The 21,772-nt window shown below is 36.4% G+C and overlaps 1 protein-coding gene across 1 annotated transcript; it reads left to right on the top strand.

Annotated features, from left to right (window-relative positions):
• Positions 1 to 11,651: 11,651 nt before the first annotated feature.
• Positions 11,652 to 21,456, top strand: LOC127196871 (C-type lectin domain family 9 member A-like). The gene is made up of 6 exons (XM_051154610.1): positions 11,652 to 11,736; positions 12,000 to 12,083; positions 13,943 to 14,050; positions 14,616 to 14,767; positions 19,626 to 19,732; positions 20,999 to 21,456. Exons 1-6 carry the CDS (start codon positions 11,658 to 11,660, stop codon positions 21,138 to 21,140), a joined length of 672 nt encoding a protein of 223 aa, XP_051010567.1. The 5' UTR covers positions 11,652 to 11,657; the 3' UTR covers positions 21,141 to 21,456.
• The last annotated feature ends 316 nt before the right edge of the window (positions 21,457 to 21,772 follow it).

The following is a 21,772-nucleotide window of genomic DNA, read 5'->3' as shown; positions in this document are numbered from 1 at the left end:
ATTGATTTCCCAAGTGGTTATACAAGTTTGCACTCCAACTGGCAATGGAGGAGTGTTCCCCTTTCTCCATATCCTCTTCAGAAAGTACTGTCACTGAGTTTTTTTTATCTTAGTCATTGTGACAGGTGTAAGATGGAATCTCAAAGTTGTTTGGATTGGTATTTCCTTGATGATTAAGGACACCGAGTATTACTTTAAGAGTTTCTTGGGCTTTTGAGATTCCTCTATTGAGAATTCTCTGTTTAGCTCTGTTCCTCATTCTGTTGATTGGGTTATTTTGTTTGTTGGTGTTTAATGTTTTTATTTCTTTTTATATTTTGGATATTATCCCTTTGTTGAACGTAGGATTGGTAAAAATCTTTTCTCAATATGTAAACTGCTGTTTTGTTCTATTTACAGTGTCCTTTGCCTTAGAGAAGCTTTCAGTTTCACGAGGTCCCATTTATTAAATGTTAATCTTAGAGCCTGAGCTTTCAGTGTTTTGTTCAGGAAGTTGCCTACTGTGTGAGTAAGTTGATGGCTCTTCCACACTTTTTCTTCAAATAGATTTAGTGTATCTGGTATTATATCGAGGTCTCTGATCCACTTGGATTTGAGTTTTGTGAAGGGTGATAAATATGGATCTATTTTTATTTTTTCATATGTGGGCATTCAGTTAGACCAGCACCATTTGCTGAAGATGCTTTCTTTTTTCCATTGTATGGTTTTAGCTCCTTTGTCAAAAATCAACTGTCTGTGAGTTTATTTCTGGGTCTTTATTTAAATTCCATTGATCAACTAGTCTGTTTCTATGCCAGGACCATGTACTTTTTAATTTTTTTATTTTTTTCATGTATTTTTTATTACTATTTCTTTGTAGTATGGCTTGAAGTCAGGAATGGAGATAACTCCAGTTCTTTTATTATATAGGATTTTTTTTTATAGCTATTCTGCCTTGTTTGCTTGTTCGTTTGTTTTTCCATATGAAGTTTAGAATTGTTCTTTCAAGGTCTGTAAAGAATTGTGTTGGTATTTGAATGGGGACTGCATGAATTTGTAAATTGCTTTTGGTAAGATGGCCATTTTTACTATGCTAATTCTATTAAGCCATGAGCATGGGACATCTTAGCATCTTCTGATATCTTCTTCTATTCTTTTTTCTGAGACTTGAAGTTCTTGTCACACTAGTCTTTGACTTGTTTGGTTAGAGTTACACTAAGAAACTTTATATTTTTTGTGGATAACTAACTAATATTTGTGTAAATTTTGTGTATATTTTGCCTGCATATGTGTCTGTTTATCACATATTTACCAACTGTGAAGGCCCAAAGATTATGTCAGACCCTTCGAACTGGAGTTATTATCTGCCATGTGGTGCTTGGAACCATACCCAGGTTCTCTGAAAGAGTAACCAGTGCTCTTAACTCCTATGATGGTTTGAACGAAAATGGCCCCAAAGACTCATATATTTGATTGATGATTCTCAAGCATTGGAAATGTTTGGGAAGAATTAGGAGATGTGGCCTTGTTGGAAGAAATGAGTCACTGAGGATATGCTTTGAGCTTTCAAAAGCCAAGCTATTTCCAGTTAGCTTTCTCTGTCTCATGCTTGTGGATCAGATGTAATTTCCCAGTTACGTCTCTAGCATCATGCCTACAGCCATGCTTCCTACCATACTGTTTATGTACTCTAACTTCCTGAAACTATGAAACTATGAGCCCTCAGGTTCTGTTGGTCATGGTGTCTTGTCACAGCAATAGAAAAGTACTGAGAAAATAGCTAAGCTGTCCCTCCAGTCCTCCCACCACAGCTCTGTATTCCTTAAATAATCAGACACTTTAGTGAAATACCACATTCTACTATGAATGTTATGGTGAACATTTGTGGGAATTTATACACAAGAATACAATTTTGAATCATTTCAAGCATTTAATGCAATATTTGAATAAATATTATTCATATATACTACTCAAAAATTTAAACCTTTACTAATATACGAATGGAAACTAGAAAAGACATGTCATTTTAAGGGTCATCTTGCTCCTTCTGTGAAAAGTTCTCTACCCTGGGAGTGTAGTGTACAGTGTGAGCTCCTGAGTCTGTGGCTTCCTGTGTGGTTTAGCACAAATGTCTTAAATTTCTCCAGACACTTATTTTCCTCTGGTGGCCTAACCTCTCAGAAAATAAGTGGTCTATTTTTTATATCTTACTTTTATAGAATCAATACATAAAATGTTTTATAGTGTCCTTTCAATTCTTGTGATGGTGTGGAGTTGGCATAGATGAACCATAAGCTGTTTAGAATCCATCAGTTATTTAACTAAATGTCATATTTTTCCTATTGGTTTTAGTGTACTTTGAGAAAGCAATTGCCCAGTTGTTACTGAGGTCTCATTCCCAGCTCTGCTTATCTCTTTAGTCTTTGTGATCTCTGTTATAGGACTCAGAGGAGACAGGGTGTAGCTTAGAAACAGGCAGTGTTTAAAATGAGGAGCTTGTAAGGGTATGAGCTGCAATCAAGAAAGGAGCCATTACAGAGAACACTCTCACCACTGTGAGAAAATTCACTGAATCATTGTCAACCTACCAGGGGACACTCTTAGAAAAGCACGTATAGGGACAGGAAAACTTTCAATAGCCAGTTTCCCCCTGCCGCAGTGGAGTCCAGGTATCAGCATCGATCTTTAAGCCAGTGGGTTCTCAACATTCCTAGTGCTGTAAGCCTTTAATAAAATTATTCATGTTGTGGTTAACCTGACCATAAAATTATGTCATTGACACTTCATAACTGTAATTTTGCTACTGTTATAAGACTGTAAATATATGATGTGCATGATTTCTTACTTGCGACACTCAAAGGGTTTATGGACATCAGCTTGAGAAACACTGCTTTAGGCTGAGCCATCCTGGCCTCCCTAAAGGAATGAAACTTCCATAGAACACTCCCTTAGTTGCATCTTGACATTGTCAAAAGAACAGAGTGCATAATTCTTAGAGTCCTTGCAGAAATACACCTTGCACACATTGCTTAGACCCTGTCCAGGAGAATGTGTTGATTACAAGAAAGGGTTAGCAAGCTCTCAAAGAGCTGTTATCAGATAAATGTGAGTCACAGAAGAATTCAGATTAAAAATGAAACTACAGAATGAATAGTATTTCCACTAGATAGATACCAAAACCTACTCAGGATAAGTGGGTATTTTGTTTATAGGAAACTTACAACTCATGAGAAATGTTGCCCACTCTCTATGAACTTGTTGGTGCTATGACAATAAAGACTATATCTCAGCGTAGAGGAGTTTGGCAGTGAACTATAATTCTTTCATTTCTTTTCAAAAGTTCCCTCATTTCTTCTTAAAATTAATATGATACATTATTTATTCCAAAACTAAAATATTATTTGTTCCACATACAGTCACTATAAATACTGTTTAAAATCTTTTGCATGTTTTTAAAATCCAAATCTTTAATAGCTGAGTAGTATTCCATAGTGTATATGCACCACAGTTTCTTTATCCATTCTTCTACTGATGGACACTTAGGCTGTTTCCATGTTCTGGCTATTATGAATAATGCTGCTATGAACATGGTTGAGCAAATTTTCTTATTGTGTGCTGGAGCATCTTCTGGGTATATTCCAAGGAGTGGAATAGCTGGGACTTGAGGAAGCCCTATTCCCAGTTTTCTGAGATAGCACCAGATAGATTTCCAAAGTGGCTGTACTAGTTTGCATTCCCACCAGCAATGAAGGAGTGTTCCTTTCTCCCCTCATCCTCGCCAGCATGTGGTGTCACTTGAATTTTTGATCTTAGCCATTCTAATGGGTGTAAGATGGAATCTCAGAGTTGTTTTGATTTGCATTTCCCTGATGACTAAGGAGGTTGAGCATTTCTTTAAGTGTTTCTCAGCCATTTGATATTCACTGTTGAGAATTCTCTGTTTAGTTCCAAGCCCCATTTTCTCAGTTGGGGTTATTTGGTTTTGGTGGTGTTTAATTTCTTGAGTTCTTTATATATTTTGGATATTAGACCTTTGTCAGATGTAGGGTGGTGAAGATCTTTTCCCAGTCTGTAGCTGTCACTTTGTTCTCCTTGACAGTGTCTCTGCCTACAGAAGCTTCTCAGCCTCATGAGGTTCCATTTATTAATGTTTGACATTAAGGCCTGGGCCGTTGGTGTTTTGTTCAGGAAGTTATCTCCTGTGCCAATATGTTCCAGGCTCTTCTCCACTTTTTCTTCTAAGTGACTAAAAACAAGGAATTCCCGAAATTTGTGGATAAATGGATTGAGCTAGAAATGATCATAATGAGTGAGTTAACCCAGAAGCAGAAGACTCAATGGTATATACTCACTTATATCTGCATACTAGCCCAGGGCAATGTCCCACAAAAGCCTTCACTTACCAGGAAACGGGGACAGAGGAGAGGACATCCTGTTGGGACTCTAAATGAGAGAAGCATGGGGAGAATAGCAAGTATAAGGATCCAGAGGTCCTAGAACCTACAAGTAAGACATTATGATAAGCTGATTTGGGCCCAGGGTCCCTCTCAAACTAAGGCACCAGCCAAGGACAATACAGGCGGTAAACTTTAAACTCCTACCCAGATCTAGCCAATGGGCAGAACATTCTCCACAGGTGTGAGTGGAGAGTGGGGTATGACTTCTCACGTCTCTGGTGCCTCACATTTGACCATGTCCCCTGGAAGGGGAGACCTGGTGGCACTCAGAGGAAGGACAGCAGGTTGCCAAGAAGAGACTTGATACCCTATGAGCATATACAGGGGGAGGTAATCTCCCTCAGGAACAGTCATAGAGGAAGGGAATAATGGGAAAATAGGAGGGAGGAAGAATGGGAGGATGCAAGGGATAGGATAAACATTGAGATGTAACAAGAATAAATTAAAAAAAAACATAAAAAATCCAAATCTTCAAGTGTAATGTGTATTGCATATTTATTGCATCTCTAAATCCAAACCAGGTACATCCTATGTACCCAGAAGCTATGAGAGACCAGAAGGCACCATTTTGGATAGACAGCTCTAAGTGGTGGTCTAACTCATTTATACTTACACTTTATTTATACAGATTACAATTATGGTGAACAGTTCTATAGGTTTCTCTCAATGGGATATACTTTCTTCTTTTTTCCTGTATCTCAGGCCATAAGGTATGTTTCATAACTCCATCCTTAAGCTCAGGGTTTATATGCCATCATATATAATTTTTTGAGGTAGGGTCTTTCTATGTACATTTGGCTGCCCCGGAAATCATCATAGAAAGCAGGCTGGCTTCGAACTCACAGAGATCCACCTACCTTTGCCTTCCTGGTGCTGGAATTAAAGGCATATACCTCAAACCATATTTTTATTATGGTTAGTTCTTTGCAAATTTCATATATAAACACAGTTTCCTTACCTCTTAAAGTCATCAGTGTACTCTTGTTGTGCATTGCTTGCAGTGTCCGTAATAGCCCCCTCATTCAGAACTGCTAAATCTTATCTTACAGTAGGAAAGAGAAATGCCAACTGCAGAAGCTATTGATAAGTTGGTTCAGAGATCTGAACAGTTAGATCCTTTGTTCAGCTACTCCTCAGAGCGGGGCCGCAGGAACAGATACCATCCCTTGTCAAGGTCCAACCTTCGGCAGAACTTGGACTGACAAAATGTGTTCTTCATGGAGTGCCCAAAGAAGGGAATGGAAAGGGCTCTTTAAAAAAAGAAGATTCAGTTAGTTTTATATTATGTGTATGAGAATATTGTATGAATGTATTTATGTGCACCACATGGTTGCCTACTGTCCTCAGAGTCTAGAAAATGGCCACAGAGATTTGTCTCCTAGATGACTCTAAATCCCATCAAGTTGACAGCTTAGTACCATTGTGGTGAATATAGAAAACAAATGGTTTCTGAAGGATTGCTTAAATTCAACTCCTAAGCTACCAGTGACCTCATGACTTGCTAAGGTATGACCTTTGATTAACTTTAAGTGATACAAAGGCAACACACATCCTTTAGAAATCACACTTCAAGTTTGGAACTATGGCACTTTGGCTAAAACCACACAATAGTAATCCTGGAGATTCACCTCAGTTCTTGAGTGAGGTGCGTAAGGTTAGAAAACTACCTGTGAGTACTTCCCCAAAGAATGAAGCAGCAAATGCAGGAAGGACTAGAAGATTGCAGTAAGGTGGATGAAGGAAGAAGTGCCTCGAAAGCTCTAGGTGGATACAACAGACAGCACAAGGAGCTGGGTGCCTGAGTCTTTTTCTTCTGGGGTCTTTATTGAGGTGAGCATTGAAACTCCTCTGCTCAAGATCATGTGAGTCATGCGTGTGAAAACTGACCTTCACCTCCACAGGCCAGCGAGGAAATAAACAATTAACCACTTTCCATCACCTTGGTTTGACTCAGAAGACAGTTAAAGGCTATTCTGCGTGGGCAACCACATTTGATACTGCAGCTACTCCTGTAGCTTATGTTTGCTGGGGGCAGGAAGGCAGAGCTAATTGTATTTAAAATTAAGTTTTGTGGGCAGTTCAGGGCCCCAAGCTACTGTTCTGGTTCATGTTGAGCTAAGCTGTTTGAGAATTTCCAGATTCTTAATATCTGAAAGTTTTAAGCTGCCTCTTTGAGTACCTCTTGGGTTGGATCGCCCTTTCTTATAGCCACGGTTTGCCTTAGCTCTGATAATTACACCGTACACACTGATTTAGCTGTATCCTACTGCCATTATTCCGTGTTCTAATTATATATTCTATCATCAGTATCTCTATCTTCCTTATTTATTTATTCATGTCTTATTTATCTATTCATTGGTTTTCATCTAGCAGTTGATGTTAATAATCTTTAATAATAATTTCATTTACATTTTTATTTTAATACGGACTAGGCTAGCTAGATGTAAAATGGTAAAACACAAATGTCTTTAAAAGAAAAATGAAAGTTGACACAGAAAAGAGTTTAGTAATGGAGGCATTCCAAGAAGTGCTGAAATGTTCAGAGTGCATGTGTGCATGTGCCTGTGTGTGTGTGTGTGTGTATGTGTGTGCTAGTGTGTGTGTGTGTGCTAGTGTGTGTGTTTATGTGTGTTGCCATGTGTGAGTGTGTGCATGTCTGTACAAGTGTATGTCACTGTGTTTGTGTGTGTGTGTGTGTGTTTGAGGTCAGGGAATATGTTTATAATAAAGATGTACTCTGACAATATAGTAAATATTAATAGTAAACTGTCTAGCTCCATAATTTGCTAGATGTTTTAGAATACTTTATGTTTATATTGTCTTCTGGCCTCTTTGGATAACCACATGTATGTGGCATACATTCTCACAGACACATAAAACAATTCTAATAAAAAGGAATGGTGTTAAATATTCACCTGTTAAATGACATATATTGGTAGTCTATGACTCAACTGGGTATCATTCAACAAAATAATCAATACTTATGGGCTGAAAGCATGGCTGATGAAGGTGTTTAAAGACTTGTGCCTGCCTTTAAGAGAAACTCCACCTGCCTGGAGAATTCTACAGTGCTTCCTTGCTGCTGCTGCTGCTGCTGCTGCTATTACTACTAGTATTATTATTCTTACTTATGCTGGAAACTGGCTGCCTAAAAAGAATCAATTACTTCTTATACGGGGAGGAGAAAACAGATTAAGCCAAAGATAAATCTACCTTAGAAAAGCAAGAACTCACTAACACATTTCTTCTGCGTTAATTACTCTCAACATTACTCGGTATTGTCTGCATTGCTATTTATTATAATTAATTAGATAATCTGGTCCTGGTTGAAGGTAATGGGTAGAGCTTATAGACTCCTTGGTGTTTGTGTTTTTATTAGTGAAAAGCTGTTGTGGATTTTTTTCAGTTCTATAAAAATGTAAAAATCATTTCAGGCAGAATACAGGTATGTACTTCTCTTTTTAATTTTGACAATTTTTTAGTTGTTAACTTTTCCACATGTTCATCAAATTCTAAGACTGTACCTTCCTCACACTCAGTAAACTCAAATTTTCAGGAATTAAGTGTTTCCTAACACAGGTTTTGTTACTCTTCTTTTTAATCTTCAGAATATTTTTATTTTGCCAGGTAAGTTACATTTCTCCACTTTCTGATTTAGCGCAAATAATCAGGGTGAGCAAGACTAAAGTTAGCTATTCTGGGTTTTTTGTTTTTCCATATGAAGTTCAGAATTGAACTTTCAATGTCTTTAAAAAATTGTGTAGGTATTTTGAGAGGGATTGCATTGAATCTGTAGATTGCTTTTGCCAGGATGGCCATTTTTACTATGTTAATTCTCCCGATCCATGAGCAAGGAAGATCATTCCATCTTCTCAGGTCATCTTCAATCTCTTTCTTCAGAGTTTTGAAATTTTTTTCAAACAAGTCTTTCACTTTCTTAGTTAGAGTAACTCCTAAATATTTTATATTGCTTGTGGCTAATGTGAAGGGTGTGGTTTTCCTAATTTCTTCCTCTGCAAGCTTGTCATTTGTGTATAGGAAGGCTACAGACTTTTTTGAGTTAATTTTGTATCCAGCCAATTTGCTGAAGGTGTTTATCAGCTGTAGGAGTTCTATGGTGGAATTTTGAGGGTCACTTATGTACACTATCATATCATCTGCAAACAGGGAGAACTCACTTGTAAGTAGCCATGTATAAGTAACATATTTTTCATAAATTTTGTGTTTATTTATAGAAGCACTAAGCATGTTGTTATTGGGTTGCAAGTAAACATTACCAAATCAATACATTTGCAAATATAGAATTTTCAATAAGGAAGATCTGTTGTAAATAAGAACAAAAAAAAAAAAAAAAAAAAACAATTGGAAGAAAATTCCACCAAATCTCTCAAGTACATGAAAGTATATTGCAAGATATTCATAACATTAAAAATAGAAAATTTATCCTGCATTTCATAATAGTTTAAAAGAAATATTACTTTGTTAACCTTTAGAGATTTTAACAGAGAAAGTGAAATCATGTTTACATAGAATACAAATAAAAAATTTGTGACCGTAAATGTACCTACATTTTGTAGCTAGAATGGGTTCTTTTTTATTAAATATTTTTTTATTCTTTATATATACATTTATATTATTATACATACATACAATAAACTACCTACAGCAAGAAGAAACATGAAACAATCAGGAAGTATGTAAATGTTACATTCTTAGTATTTTAATTATTAGTTTTATTACTCTTAACTGACGCTGAAACTGATGGAAAAGATGATCCTGGCTTCAGTGATACTTTTTGGTATAGGACTGTGGAATGACATTATAGAGTGTCTTCTACGATGATGTACTGGAGTCAGTGATACCTGTCAGCAGGCCCCTCCCAGTGTGACTGTGAAGGTAAAGGCTTAGCAGAGCCAGCTCATCATAGGTCTCAGCTCGCTTCCAGACCAAGCCCGCTTTCCAACTGGTGAAAACCAAGAAGAATAGACCTGGGAAACATCAGAGTCTGTAAGTGTGGGTATGGGACTGTGCCCTCACACTGTCTGGGACAGTGGGGTAAAATGTAATGCTACAGGACGCTGGGGAGACAATGTGGATGGCTTTGAATAGTTGCAGGAGAGAAGTGAACTGAGCCTGCACATTTATATCCAGAGTTAACTTCATCTCAGAGGTGAAGGTGGGAATGGACCAAAATGAGAGTGTATTTAAAATTTATCCACTGTGTAATGTGTGATGATTTTTAACTTCACAAATATTTTGGATAATACTTAATACCTTTGTAGACTTTCCAAGTAGGCATTACTTCCGCCACTGTGAATAAAATTACTTCAAATTGCAAAAGAACCACATGTTTAATCAGTAATATATTTTAATAATTCAAACATTGTGCTTTCTCATGAACACTATGCTGATTCTGTCCTCAGAAATACTAGAAGCTTTTGTTTGGCGGAAAGATGTTTTTTCCACTTAAATCAACAAATGCCCCATATTTCCCCAATAATTTGTTTTTAATTAGTTATGTAGAAATATACCTAAATACTTTAAGACCTCATGGGATGACTCATTAAATACAACAAGGTAACATTTGTATCGATTCAAGCAAAAGCTGTAAAAATAAACCGCATATATAAAATAAAAAATTTCCCAAAATGTACATTTTATAAACCAACAATTTATGCTATTTTCTTTCTTTTACTGTATTTTATGAATTTATTTTCCTATTTTATACAACTAGTTTTCATTTTATATGCTAAACATTTTACTTCAAATAAGAATATTTCACCATTACAAACAGTATACTAAATGTGACTTTTTATAAGACGCATTAAAATACGAACAATTATTATGGGATTTTATATTTTTTCATTACTTTTCTTTTCCGAGTTCCAGAAATCAAATCCAACTTTCAAATACTAGGCAAATTCTCTACCACTAAGCAAAATCCCAGCACCTATTTTTTCCTAACTTATAATCTTGTTTAAGGCAAAATCTGTCTCAATTAGTCTGATTGTTTTAGTAGATAAAGAAATTAAAGTTCAAAAGATCGGGACATCACTGTTTCCCTTGATTCACTTTGTTTTCTAGAAACCTTGCTGCTCTCCCTTCAGAGCTCTGGGATTTTAGACATGTAGCTCTAGCTCTGATAACCTGGTTTTAGAGTCATCTATCACTATTTTCTTTGAATACTTGCTTCTGTCTGGAAAGAAGGGGGCATATTTGTTTTTCTTTTTAGTACTAATTAACTCAGAAGAAAATTTTCTGTTGGTCCAGACTCTTTCCTTGCTTTCTTGGAAAGGGATGTTGCTTAGATGAGTTAAGTATTTTTGGATTTACATATATCCATATAAACTAATGAATGTCAATTGTTGGGTATCTGATCTAGGAAATACAATTTGGGTTGCTTGAGGTTCAGTTTTTCCATCTATAAAACAAGCAAGAAATGTCATCACTATGTTGTTAGAGCTACAGGCAGAGATATTCTCCTGACGGCTTTGTCTTGACTGGCATGATTTCCTTATTTTTTCTCATAGTGTAGAACTGGGATCATGAAGCCCAGTAACTACTAAACTAACAAGATACGGAAATGAAATATGTTTTGTTAATGTAATAATAATGTTTAATAAGGGTGTGCCTTTGCTAAAATGACTCTATAGAAAGTGCCATTGGGGCTAATTCAGGCATTAAGTGATCAGATATAATTTTCAACACAATATATAACTCTAAGTATGTAGAGATGATGTACATTGATTTTGAAATTTTACCAACCAATAGAAATATTTGAAAAATTATATAATAGAGTAAGAAACCATATCAAATAACTGTCATACAACCTTGTTTTATTGTGTTGAATTTTTTGTGTAAGGTATAACAGAAAAAATTTTAAATTCATTTAGACTTCTGGAATAATTAACTTTTTCCAGATCATCCTTCCTTCCTGTTACTCAGCTTTCTATCTCTATTACATCATTATGTGTGTTCCCATTATAAAATGGATTAATTATACTTTGTGAAGTAAAGATGAATACTAGTATATGAAATTCAACACAATTAACTAATGTTCTATGACAGTTATTAGATATGTTATCTTAAGCATTAGACAATTTCTGAAATAATGCTATTGGTTGCTAAAATTCAAAAACCAATGTGCATTATCTCCAGATACCTAGATTCATATACTAGTAAAGATGTTTGCTGTGCTCCTGCTTGTAGCAGCTATCAGACATGAGTGAGGAAAGACCAATATACGCAGAACTGAAATTATCCCTGAAGAGTAAGGAGGACAAAAACCAGGAAAAGAGAGGTAAGATTTTTCTGTATGTGTGTGTGAAAACAAAATATAGAAAATGAAAAAGATGAAGTCATATTAATGATGTTTATATATTTTATGTTATCTCTCTAGCTCTTTCTATCATTGAAAAATATACTTACGGGTAAATAATCAATGAGTGGAGATCAAAGCAAACAACTTATCTTAATTTTGACATTGGTCATAAACATCCATTCTGCTGTAATTACAAGGTTTTCCTGTGTTTGTTATATGTCCTGCCTTTTGATCTCATGCAGAATGTCCATGGTGCATCAGTGCTGTGATCCTAGGAATAATATGCCTTTGTCTTCTGATGTCAAACGCAGTCTTGGGATATCTTTGTAAGTATAATATGTAAACATTTTATGGCAATAATGAGATAAGAAACAGCATTACAACTGATGAATCTTTGTAAGTTTTGAAGTTCTATAGGCATCTTAGCAGTTATTGATATTAATGATACTGATGATGATGATGATAAATATTTTATTAGCATTTTATATTTCTGCTTTCATGATACATAAAAGAGTATATTGCTATAATTACACAGGAATATCATGAATGAGTGTAATGCTCAGACTAACAGAGCCAACAAATCTGTGCCTGGGGCGGAGGGTGGGGGGAGCTGCAGAGACTGATGCACCAACCAAGGACCATACACGGAGAAGACCTAGACCCCCTTACTCAGAGGTAGTCTATAGACAGCACAGTCTCCATGCAAGTACCCTAATATGTGGAGCAAGAGCTGTTTCTGATATGGACTACGTTGCCTACTCACTGATCACTTATCCCTGGTGGGGCAACCTTGTCAGGCCACAGAGGAAGAGGATGCTGGCAGTCCTTAGGAGACTTGATAGGCTGGGGTCAGATGGTAGGGGAGGAGGGATCCCTCTATCTGATGCTAATGGGAGGAGTGTTGGGGGAAAGACGAAGGGAGCATGGGCCAGTAGGAGACGAGGGAGGGGGCTACAATTCGGATGTAAAGTGAATAAATATTTTAAAATTATAAATAATAAACAAAGATAAGTGTCATGAAAGAAAAGATTAGAAATTATACAATAATACAATTAGAAATTATCATATTTAAACTACGGTTAAGCGAGTGTTGAACATGTATAGATTTATGTGGTCTATTGGGTAGATTCACAAAGTGGAAATTTACAGAGATATGTAAAAATATCGATGAATATTAGCATGATAATGTGAAAAGAGTAGCCTGAGTTTTGCATGTCATGATCCATTTTTATAAGATCAAAGCCATAAAGTAACAAAGTAAGAACAATTTTAAGAAATAAGAGCCTCTAAAAGTAGCTGTAAATCACGGGAATAATATGTAAATAGATGCATGTATTGATTAAGGTGCTAGTTGCAGTTTGGAGCAAAAACTGAATAAGACTAACTAAACCAAGAAAAGGTCACAGAGCAACGGTGAGAGCACCCTCTATACCAAGAATCACAAACAGTAAATTTTCCCCAGTAACTATGAAAGAATTGTAAGTGAGGAAACCATTTTGTAACAAATCCCAGATGAATTTTTCTTGAGTTTTTTTTTGAAGATATTTTTATTCCTTCCTTAAAAGATTATTTTTTATTATGTGTATGTGTGTATGTATGGGCATATGCACGCAAGTCTCCAGAAGCCAGGAGAGGGCCTGAGATCTGCTAAAACTGGACTTTCAGTCAGCTGTGAGCTATCTGTTTTGAGTTCTAGGAACAAAAATTTTGGTCCTGTGCAAAAGTAGTACAAAGCCTTAACCACTAAGCTATCTTATAATCCTCAAGACTGCTTTCTTACAGAGATTTTTCTTTTTCTTTTGCACATTAGAAATGTATACACGACTTTCTTCATCTGTATTCAATGAGTCCATTGTAAATTTAAATAGAAACTCAGAACCATTAAACTGCACATGCAAGCATTAAATGGAATAATAAACCTTTATTTGATGAAAATAAATGTGTTTTTCTTTTCAGTTGACTTTTTAAAATAAATATGTCATAAACTCTATAAAAGTCGTGTGTTACAAGTTATAAATGGTTGTATTTTAGAATATATTTTATATTCTAACACTCTAAGTTATTTTGTATTTTTCTTACTGCACTTTAATAAGCACCATCTGCTATTAGCATTTACAATTAAAAGACTATAACAAAGTGTGCAGTTATCCCTATTTGTGGTTCTAATCTCATAGTATGGACTTAGATTTTCAGGGCACTTCTAACTTTAAAAATCAGCATGGGAAAGATGCAAATGAAAGTACTGCCTCCGCAATGGAAGTAATGGATTCTTCAGTTTTACCACCTATTACAGGTATGCAGTGAAATGTAAACTGAAAACTGACATACTTTTAATGGCATTAGCATTTCTGTCCCATTTCAAATTATAATCTTAAACCTTTACACTGCACTTAAGCAGGATTCGAGCTTTATTAACTTCTTATCAAATCCTTCTTTCTTTCTTTCTTTTTTTTTTTTGTTAGAGGTAATCAAAATTTTGGTTCTCACTTAAGAAGTTGCTCTTGGTTATCATCTTGGTTTTACTGAGCATTTTATGCTATTCCACACTGTGTGTGTATTTGCCTAATGTAGAACCCTTCAGATTGAGGTCACTTCCGTTGCTCATATTCTTACTCATAGCAATGCTTAAGGCTGTCATCTTTCTCCTTGAGAAGTCAGTATTTGTCAGTGTAACTACAACAAAGTCCTCAGATCTGTCAGAGGCAGTCTCTGTATAAACACTTTTCCTATAAAATGTAGGCAAATGTATTCTCATCAAAATCAATTACTCTTTGGAATTAAATATGGATCAAACAATGAAACACCAAAAATTCATGTCTTGAAATGAGTCTGAGGATAATGGTTGCTTTTATTTTAAGAGAAAGATTGCTACCCATGTCACGGAAGATGGATTTGCTGTGGAGAAATGTGTTACTACTTTTCAGAAGAACTAAAGACATGGGAAGAGAGTAAGGCATCCTGCAGACACCAGGGTTCTAGACTCGCTAAGATTGACAACAGACAGGAGCAGGTGTGTGTAATGTGTTACCTGACCAAGTGTTTTCCGGAGAAGTCTGGATGGCTTGAGCTGTGATAATCACTTATATTCTTCTACCTTTCTTTGCCTGCTTAATGAAAGCACTTTATATATTGACATATATTTATCAGAAAAGGGCACATATAAAAAATACCCAGAAGAATGTCTTATATCACAAAAAATAGCCCTGATGTGGACATCAAAGGATAATTCTCAGCCAATTTATTGTGTTACACCTTCATAGTTTAACGTGAGCAAATCATTCATTGATAAAGCTATTTAAATAAAGCTATCTTTGATGATACATGTGGTCCAAAAGAGGTTAATTTTTATTTTTTTATTATTCTTGAGTTATGCTTTTACCATCAGTATGTGGGAAAAATGTACTTGTAGGGTGTGAGCGGTGAAACATGATTTTCTATCATTAGATTGGAAAATAGGATCTAAAATCAAGACAAAACCAAAAGAAAGATGGCAGAATCATTCCCCAGAAATAATTTTTATTTTAATCATAACTCAGGATGACAAGAGTTTCTCTGTTCTTTGCATATGACAACAGCTATTAGTTCTAACATTTAAGAAAACGTTCACTCCAGCTGATTCTGGAGATTTATTTCCAACAATCCAAGTTAGGCACTAGCTTCTATTTTTATGTTTCCTTTTAAGAATGCTGTTTCTAATAGTATCTTATGGAGGATACATAAAACACCACTATGCTCATTAACATAATTATTTTATTAAAATAGATGACTTTTCAGCAATCATTGCTTTGCTTTAATATAGTGATATGCCCTAGCAACTACAGCAGGGTCCTTCAATTCTTCCTCCCTTCTTCCAAAAGATTCCATGAGCTTCAATTATGCTTGCCTGTGGGTCTCCGCATCTACTTTCATCAGGGGCTGGGTGAAACCTCTCAGGTAACAGTTATGCTCGGCTTCTGTCTGGAAGTAGAACAAAATAGCATCAGTAGTGTCAGGGATGGGCTCTCTTTCATGCATGAGTCTCAAGTTCAGCCAGTCATTTGTTGGGCATTCCCTCAATTTTTGCTCCATCTTTATCCCTGTGCATCTTATAGGCAGGACAAATTGTGGGTCTAAGGTTTCACTGCTGTGTTGATGTTCCCATCTCTCCATTGTTTCAGGCTCCATAGACTCTATTTCTGAGTCTTAGGGTTAGCACCATAGATTCCTGGGAGTTTCCATTGTCCTAAGTTTCTAGTGCACCCCAGAGATTGCCTCCACCCCACTTAATTACCAACATTTTCAGTTCTTTCTCCCAATTCTGACTCCTTCTGTACTTCTCATTCTTGATCCATCCTATTCCCCTCTCCACTCCTTCTCCCACCCTGTTTCCTCCCTGCACCCACCCCATCACCCAGTATTTGATTTTATTTCCTCTTTGCAGCGAGATTCAAGCATGCCGCCTTGGGCTCTCCTTGTTACTTAGCTTCTTTGGGTTTGTGGATTGTTGCATGGCTTTCCTGTACTTTAGGGCTAATATACACTTATAAGTGAGTACATTCCATATTTGTCTTTCTGGGCTTGGATTACCTCACCCAGCATGATCTTTTCTAGTTTCATCTATTTTGCTGAAAAATTGATGATGTCATCGGTTTTAATAGCTGAGTTGTATTTCATGTGTAAATGCACCATGTTTTCCTTGTTCATTCTTCGGTTGAGGGACATCTATGTTGTTTCCAGTTTCTAGCTATTATGAATAAAGCTTCTATTAACATATAGTTGAACAACTGGCCTTGTAGTATGGTAGAGCATCTTTTTGGAATATGTACAGGAGTGATATATCTGAGTCTTGAGGTAGAACTATTCCCAAATTTCTAGGAAACCACCAAATTGATTACCAAAGTGGTTGTACAAGTTTTCTAAAATAGATTATTATATAAGTAAATAAAAGGTATAGACAAAAAGTAAAACCAAAACCAATTTTTAATTTATAAACATTTTTGAAATTTTGAATCTCTATTGTAAATGAGTTCTTCAGTGGTTCAAGTATTATTTTACTCTCCAGGCATTTACATAACTTGTATATAATGGTTTATTTTTGAACAAATGCATTAAAATAATTATTTTACTCCCCTCCCCCTCTCTGTGTTTGTGTGTGTGTGTGTGTGTGCATGTAATTATTCGTGGAAGCCAAAAGATGTGTCAGATCTCCTATAGCTGGGCTTAGAGGTGGTTGTGAACACTGAATGCATATGCTTGGAATCAAACTTGGTTCATCTGCAAAAGCAGTAAGTTCTCTTAACCACTGAGCCATCTTGCTAACTCCTGTATAAAATTCTTATGGGATGGGAGGAAAACTTGTGGACTAGATGTTGCCTGTACAGCCTGTGGTATGGTTCTCTCAGGGACCTTGTGAAGGCAAGCAGGACTTTTGACGACCTAGGAAGGAGAAAACACGGTCTCTATCTGACAGAGAAATAGCATGGGGTCTTGTTGAAAGCAGGTGGGGTCTTGAGTGTGAAGAGAAAAGAGATGGAATTATCTGGACACAGCTTTCAGGTTTCAAAAAAGGGAGAAAGTTGCACTGTGTAGTCTAGGAGGAAGGTACACTATATTACCTCATGGTAATACAGTGGTAGGATCCCAGGAAAGGAAGACAGACTACTTGGTGGCATAGAGAGGGGTAGGGAGTGAGCCCTACTCAGTGACAGCAGTGTCACAGAAGTCCCAGGGAATAGACGTGGGGTGCTGGGCCATCTAGAGAGGAGGAAAAAGGCCTTCCACAGTGGGACCATTGATGTGGGGCCTATGTCTATTTTTTTTATTTCCAGAAGATGTGTGTAAATGACTGAATTTACAGACATGTAACTTATATGGTTTCATACATATAAAATGTGTCCTTTAATATGTTTCTATAATGTCCATACATTTTCCTGTATTGAAATTTTTCTTATTTTTCTTGAGGGAGAAAGCGAGAGAGAGAGAGACAGAGACAGAGAGAGAGAGAGAGAGAGAGAGAGAGAGAGAGAGAGAGAGAGAGAGAGAGAGAGAGAGAGAGAGAGAAGAGAGACAGAGACAGAGAGAGAGAGAGCAGAGCGACAGAGAGAGAGAGACAGAGGAGAGAGAGAGCGAGAGGACAGAGAGACAGAGACAGAGCAGAGACAGAGAGAGACAGAGAGAGAGACGAGACAGGACAGAGGAAGAGAGAGAGAGAGAGAGAGAGAGAGAGAGAGAGAGAGACAGAGACAGAGACAGAGACAGAGACAGAGAGACAGAGAGAGAGAGAGAGAGAGAGACAGAGGCAGAGATACAGAGAGAGACAGAAAGAGAGAGAGAGAGACAGACAGACAGACAGAGACAGAGACAGACAGCGACAGACAGAGACAGAGACAGAGAGAAAGTTTTAGCAACAAAATTTATTGCTACACATTGGCATGTATAAGAAAAATTTGAAGTGGACAATATATACTATTTGGAAAGAGGATTAGAAATGATGAAGACTTTGAAACTCATTGTTTCAGTACAGAAAATCTTCAGACAGGTACTATGATCTACATAAAAGGAAAACACAGGTTAATTAATTTGCTTATTATATAAATAATAACCAAGTTTAAAACTTGAATTAGTTTTATGTTTTACATTATATAAGATGTTATGATACAGATACAGATTATCTGTTCTTTATTTACTCATAGTAATTTTCTGTGGGCTTTGATCTTTTACAAAGCTACTTTATTTGAGGTTCTTTAATGCCTGTTATCTCCCATCTAATTCTCCTGCCCTAGATAGGAGAGAAAAGAGGTTAATGGGGACAGGAGAAGTAGACCATTTTAGACTCAGTTCTGTGGAGCGATTCCACTCTTCATCATCAGGATTCCAGCAGAGCTGTTAAACAGCAAGTGATTGCAAGTGCAGCAGCTGAAACCTGGAATCTTGAAGTGTTCTCTGGAGCTTTTCTCTATAGGAGCGTCTTGAATTAGAGCAATGAACAGCTAAACAATAGGAAATGGTGCAAAACCCAAAACAAACAAAACAAACAAACAAACAAAAACAAGCAAAAAACAAAAACGAACAACAACAAAACAAAATAAAAAACAAGCCTCTGGGTTTGGGCTCATATACATCTCCTCTTAGAGTCTGTACTAGGATGTTCATCAGCTGGCGAAGACCATGCCCTCACAGGTGGCCCTCACAGGAGGCAGTTCCTCTTCTGGTGGACAAACACCAAGTGCCCTCTCACAAATCTGTTTCCAACAAGCAAACACCATATACCCCCACGCTTGTGATCAAAACAAAACCATGTTTACATCCACTAGAATTCGCTTTTATGTCAACATTCTCAAACTTGCCTTCTCTGCAGTACTGTTCTGTGTGGCTTTTGTCTCACGTTACTATAGGGGTAGAATGTCACATAGTAGGGCAAGGAAAATTTAAAAATTCCCAAGTACTCTTCCACGTGATATCAATAATGTAGGTGTAGTCCTCTGATCCCATCAACCACAGGACTTCTCTTGTCATTATCCTATCTCACCTGAGGTGATAATTGGAAAATATATTGTTACAACTTAAACTTGAATGTTTTGATTGCCATTGCTATGTTTATGTCTTGTAACTTATATGTGATTGCATTATGCCAAGCAACACATCTTCTTGCTTTTTCCCCTTTTTCCTGTTGGATAAATTTCTTCATGTTGACTTATAATATGTGTTTATTGGTCCTTTGAGTAACTACAAGCATCTCCAACTCTGAGGCTTCACTTAACAGGTTTTATAAAGTGTCTTTTGATATTGAGAAATTGTAAATTTAGCGTAGCTGGACTTTGAACTTTATGTATATATTAGATTATATTATCAATACTGTGAAAAAAACTAAAATTGCAATTTTCTCACAGAGCTTTATTCAGTCACGATTGAACTACAGCCACTGGGTTGGATTGCGTAAAAGAGGAAGTCAATTCCAGTGGGTATACCAGAATGACACAAAACTTTCTTCAGATGTGTAAGTTATTATTTCATATACTCAATAGCTGATTCACAGCTAACAGTCTAATTGACGATCATTGTAACTTGGGCCGTGCATGCCTTTACATCATTACTTTTCTCATTCATATGTGGACTCTCAGGCAATATTAAGGCCAAATTAATAAAAGCAAAGAAGCATTTCTTTCCATGTTTATTTTTCTATGTGTTATTTTATTATATTTTGTAAACACGTATGCACATTTCACCTATGTCTGAGCACCATGAACATGCCTAATGTACTCCGAGTCCAGAAGAGGATATTAAATTCTCTAGCACTAAAGTTATAGATAACGGTGAGCAGCCATGTGGTGTTGGGAATGGAAACAGATCCTCTGAGGAGCAGTAAGTTCTGTTAACTGCTGAGCCATCTCTTTAATCCTTTCATTAAGAAAAAGGATAATGGGTGTTTGTTTTTGACAGCCTTGAAGAAAACATCTTTCCTATCTTGGTGCAGCTAAAATTCTGAATGTAAATCAATCTCCATCACATCTTGTCATTATCAACTTAAAACATTTCTCTAGACCTAAAAACATCTTAAGTCCTAACAACTAAGCTTCATTGTAAACTAGGCTACCAGGTCTTCAGTCACATCAGAGACTTGAGAAGGAATAAACTTGATAACCTGAGTATGCTGGGAGTGCAGGTTAGTAGTTTTCCAAATGAGAAGATGAGAGAGACAGTTTGCTACCTGAATAGTCACTCAAAACTCTCTATTATGTTGGAGCATCTTCTTCAGCCTTCTGGCCCAATACATGTGACATACATGTTTGTGAGGCAGGAACTGTTGAGGACTTGCTTACCCTGACTTGGTAGAGTTTGGCTGTCGACTCTGCCTTCATCCCAGCTTGCTCCCCCCTTTTTTTTTTTCAGGAACAATTCTGTCTGTGGTAGAAAGATGTTTTCTTCAAGGCTGTCAAATACAAATAGCCAAAACACTAAGAATGTAACATTTATATAATTCCTGATTATGTCATTGTTCCTCTTTTTATAGGTAGTTTACTGTATATATGTGTAATAATATAAATGTATATGTAAAAATAAAAATGTTTAATAAAAACCATGTAAAAAAAAAAGGAAAAGGAAAAGAAAAAGGATACTGAGTCCCCGTACGGGGGCCTTATTATTTCATATCTATAGTAAAAGTTGCGATGCTGACTGAAATAATATTTATGCTTTAGGTTGTGATAATAAAAGTTATGTTTAATGATTAATTTTTCTAAAATAAAATTTTTTTTTTGCGCAGGAATTTTAAATCAATGCCTGTGGTAGATGCAGAATGTGGCTACCTCAAGCCAACGAGTTTCTCCAGTGCTCCATGTGCAAGGCATTTTCATTACATTTGTGAAAAGAAATTCACCTGCCTTGTGACTTCAAAGAATGGGTAAAGTAAAATTCAACAACTTAGAACATTCACCCCAATCAGTGAACCATACATGACTTATGAAGCATTAGTACCCTTAAACATGGACAAAACACAGGGTTTTAGAGAATAAGTGAAACAAATTGAAGAAATGCATGTATATTTTTGAAGTGGCCAGAATCAGTAAATGGAAAAACATGAAACACTTTTTTCTTTTTGGTGAAAGACCTCATACTTATTTCTCTTAATCATTTAGGCAAATTTAATTCAATGGTTCAACACTATATTTACATTGTTTAAAATACAAAAGAAAGCAAAACTGAGCTGTAAAAATACCTATTCTTTCCTTTCTTTTCTCCTAATTCCCTGTCATTAGATTTTTAGATGTCATTCCATGGATATCATATGGAAATGCATTGTATTTGTAAAGTAAATGTTTTATATTCATAAACTGTAGTCTAGATTTTACACTTTGGGGCATGGATTTCAGGTGGTGCCTCATCTGCAGCTGTTATTGGCATGGAACTCATGTAGAACAAGCTAACTTGAAATTGGTGGCTGTCTCTAGCTCCCCAGGCTCCTGAATGCTGGGATTGCAGGTGTGCAACGCCAGCCACAGTTTTGCTCTTCAATATTTAGACATGGTAGACTGTTTCT

Source organism: Acomys russatus, chromosome 13 (genome assembly GCF_903995435.1).
Source record: "Acomys russatus chromosome 13, mAcoRus1.1, whole genome shotgun sequence".
Taxonomy (NCBI): Eukaryota; Metazoa; Chordata; class Mammalia; order Rodentia; family Muridae; genus Acomys; species Acomys russatus.
Note: the sequence above shows the minus strand (reverse complement) of the source record. Positions and strands in the feature narration are given on the sequence as shown.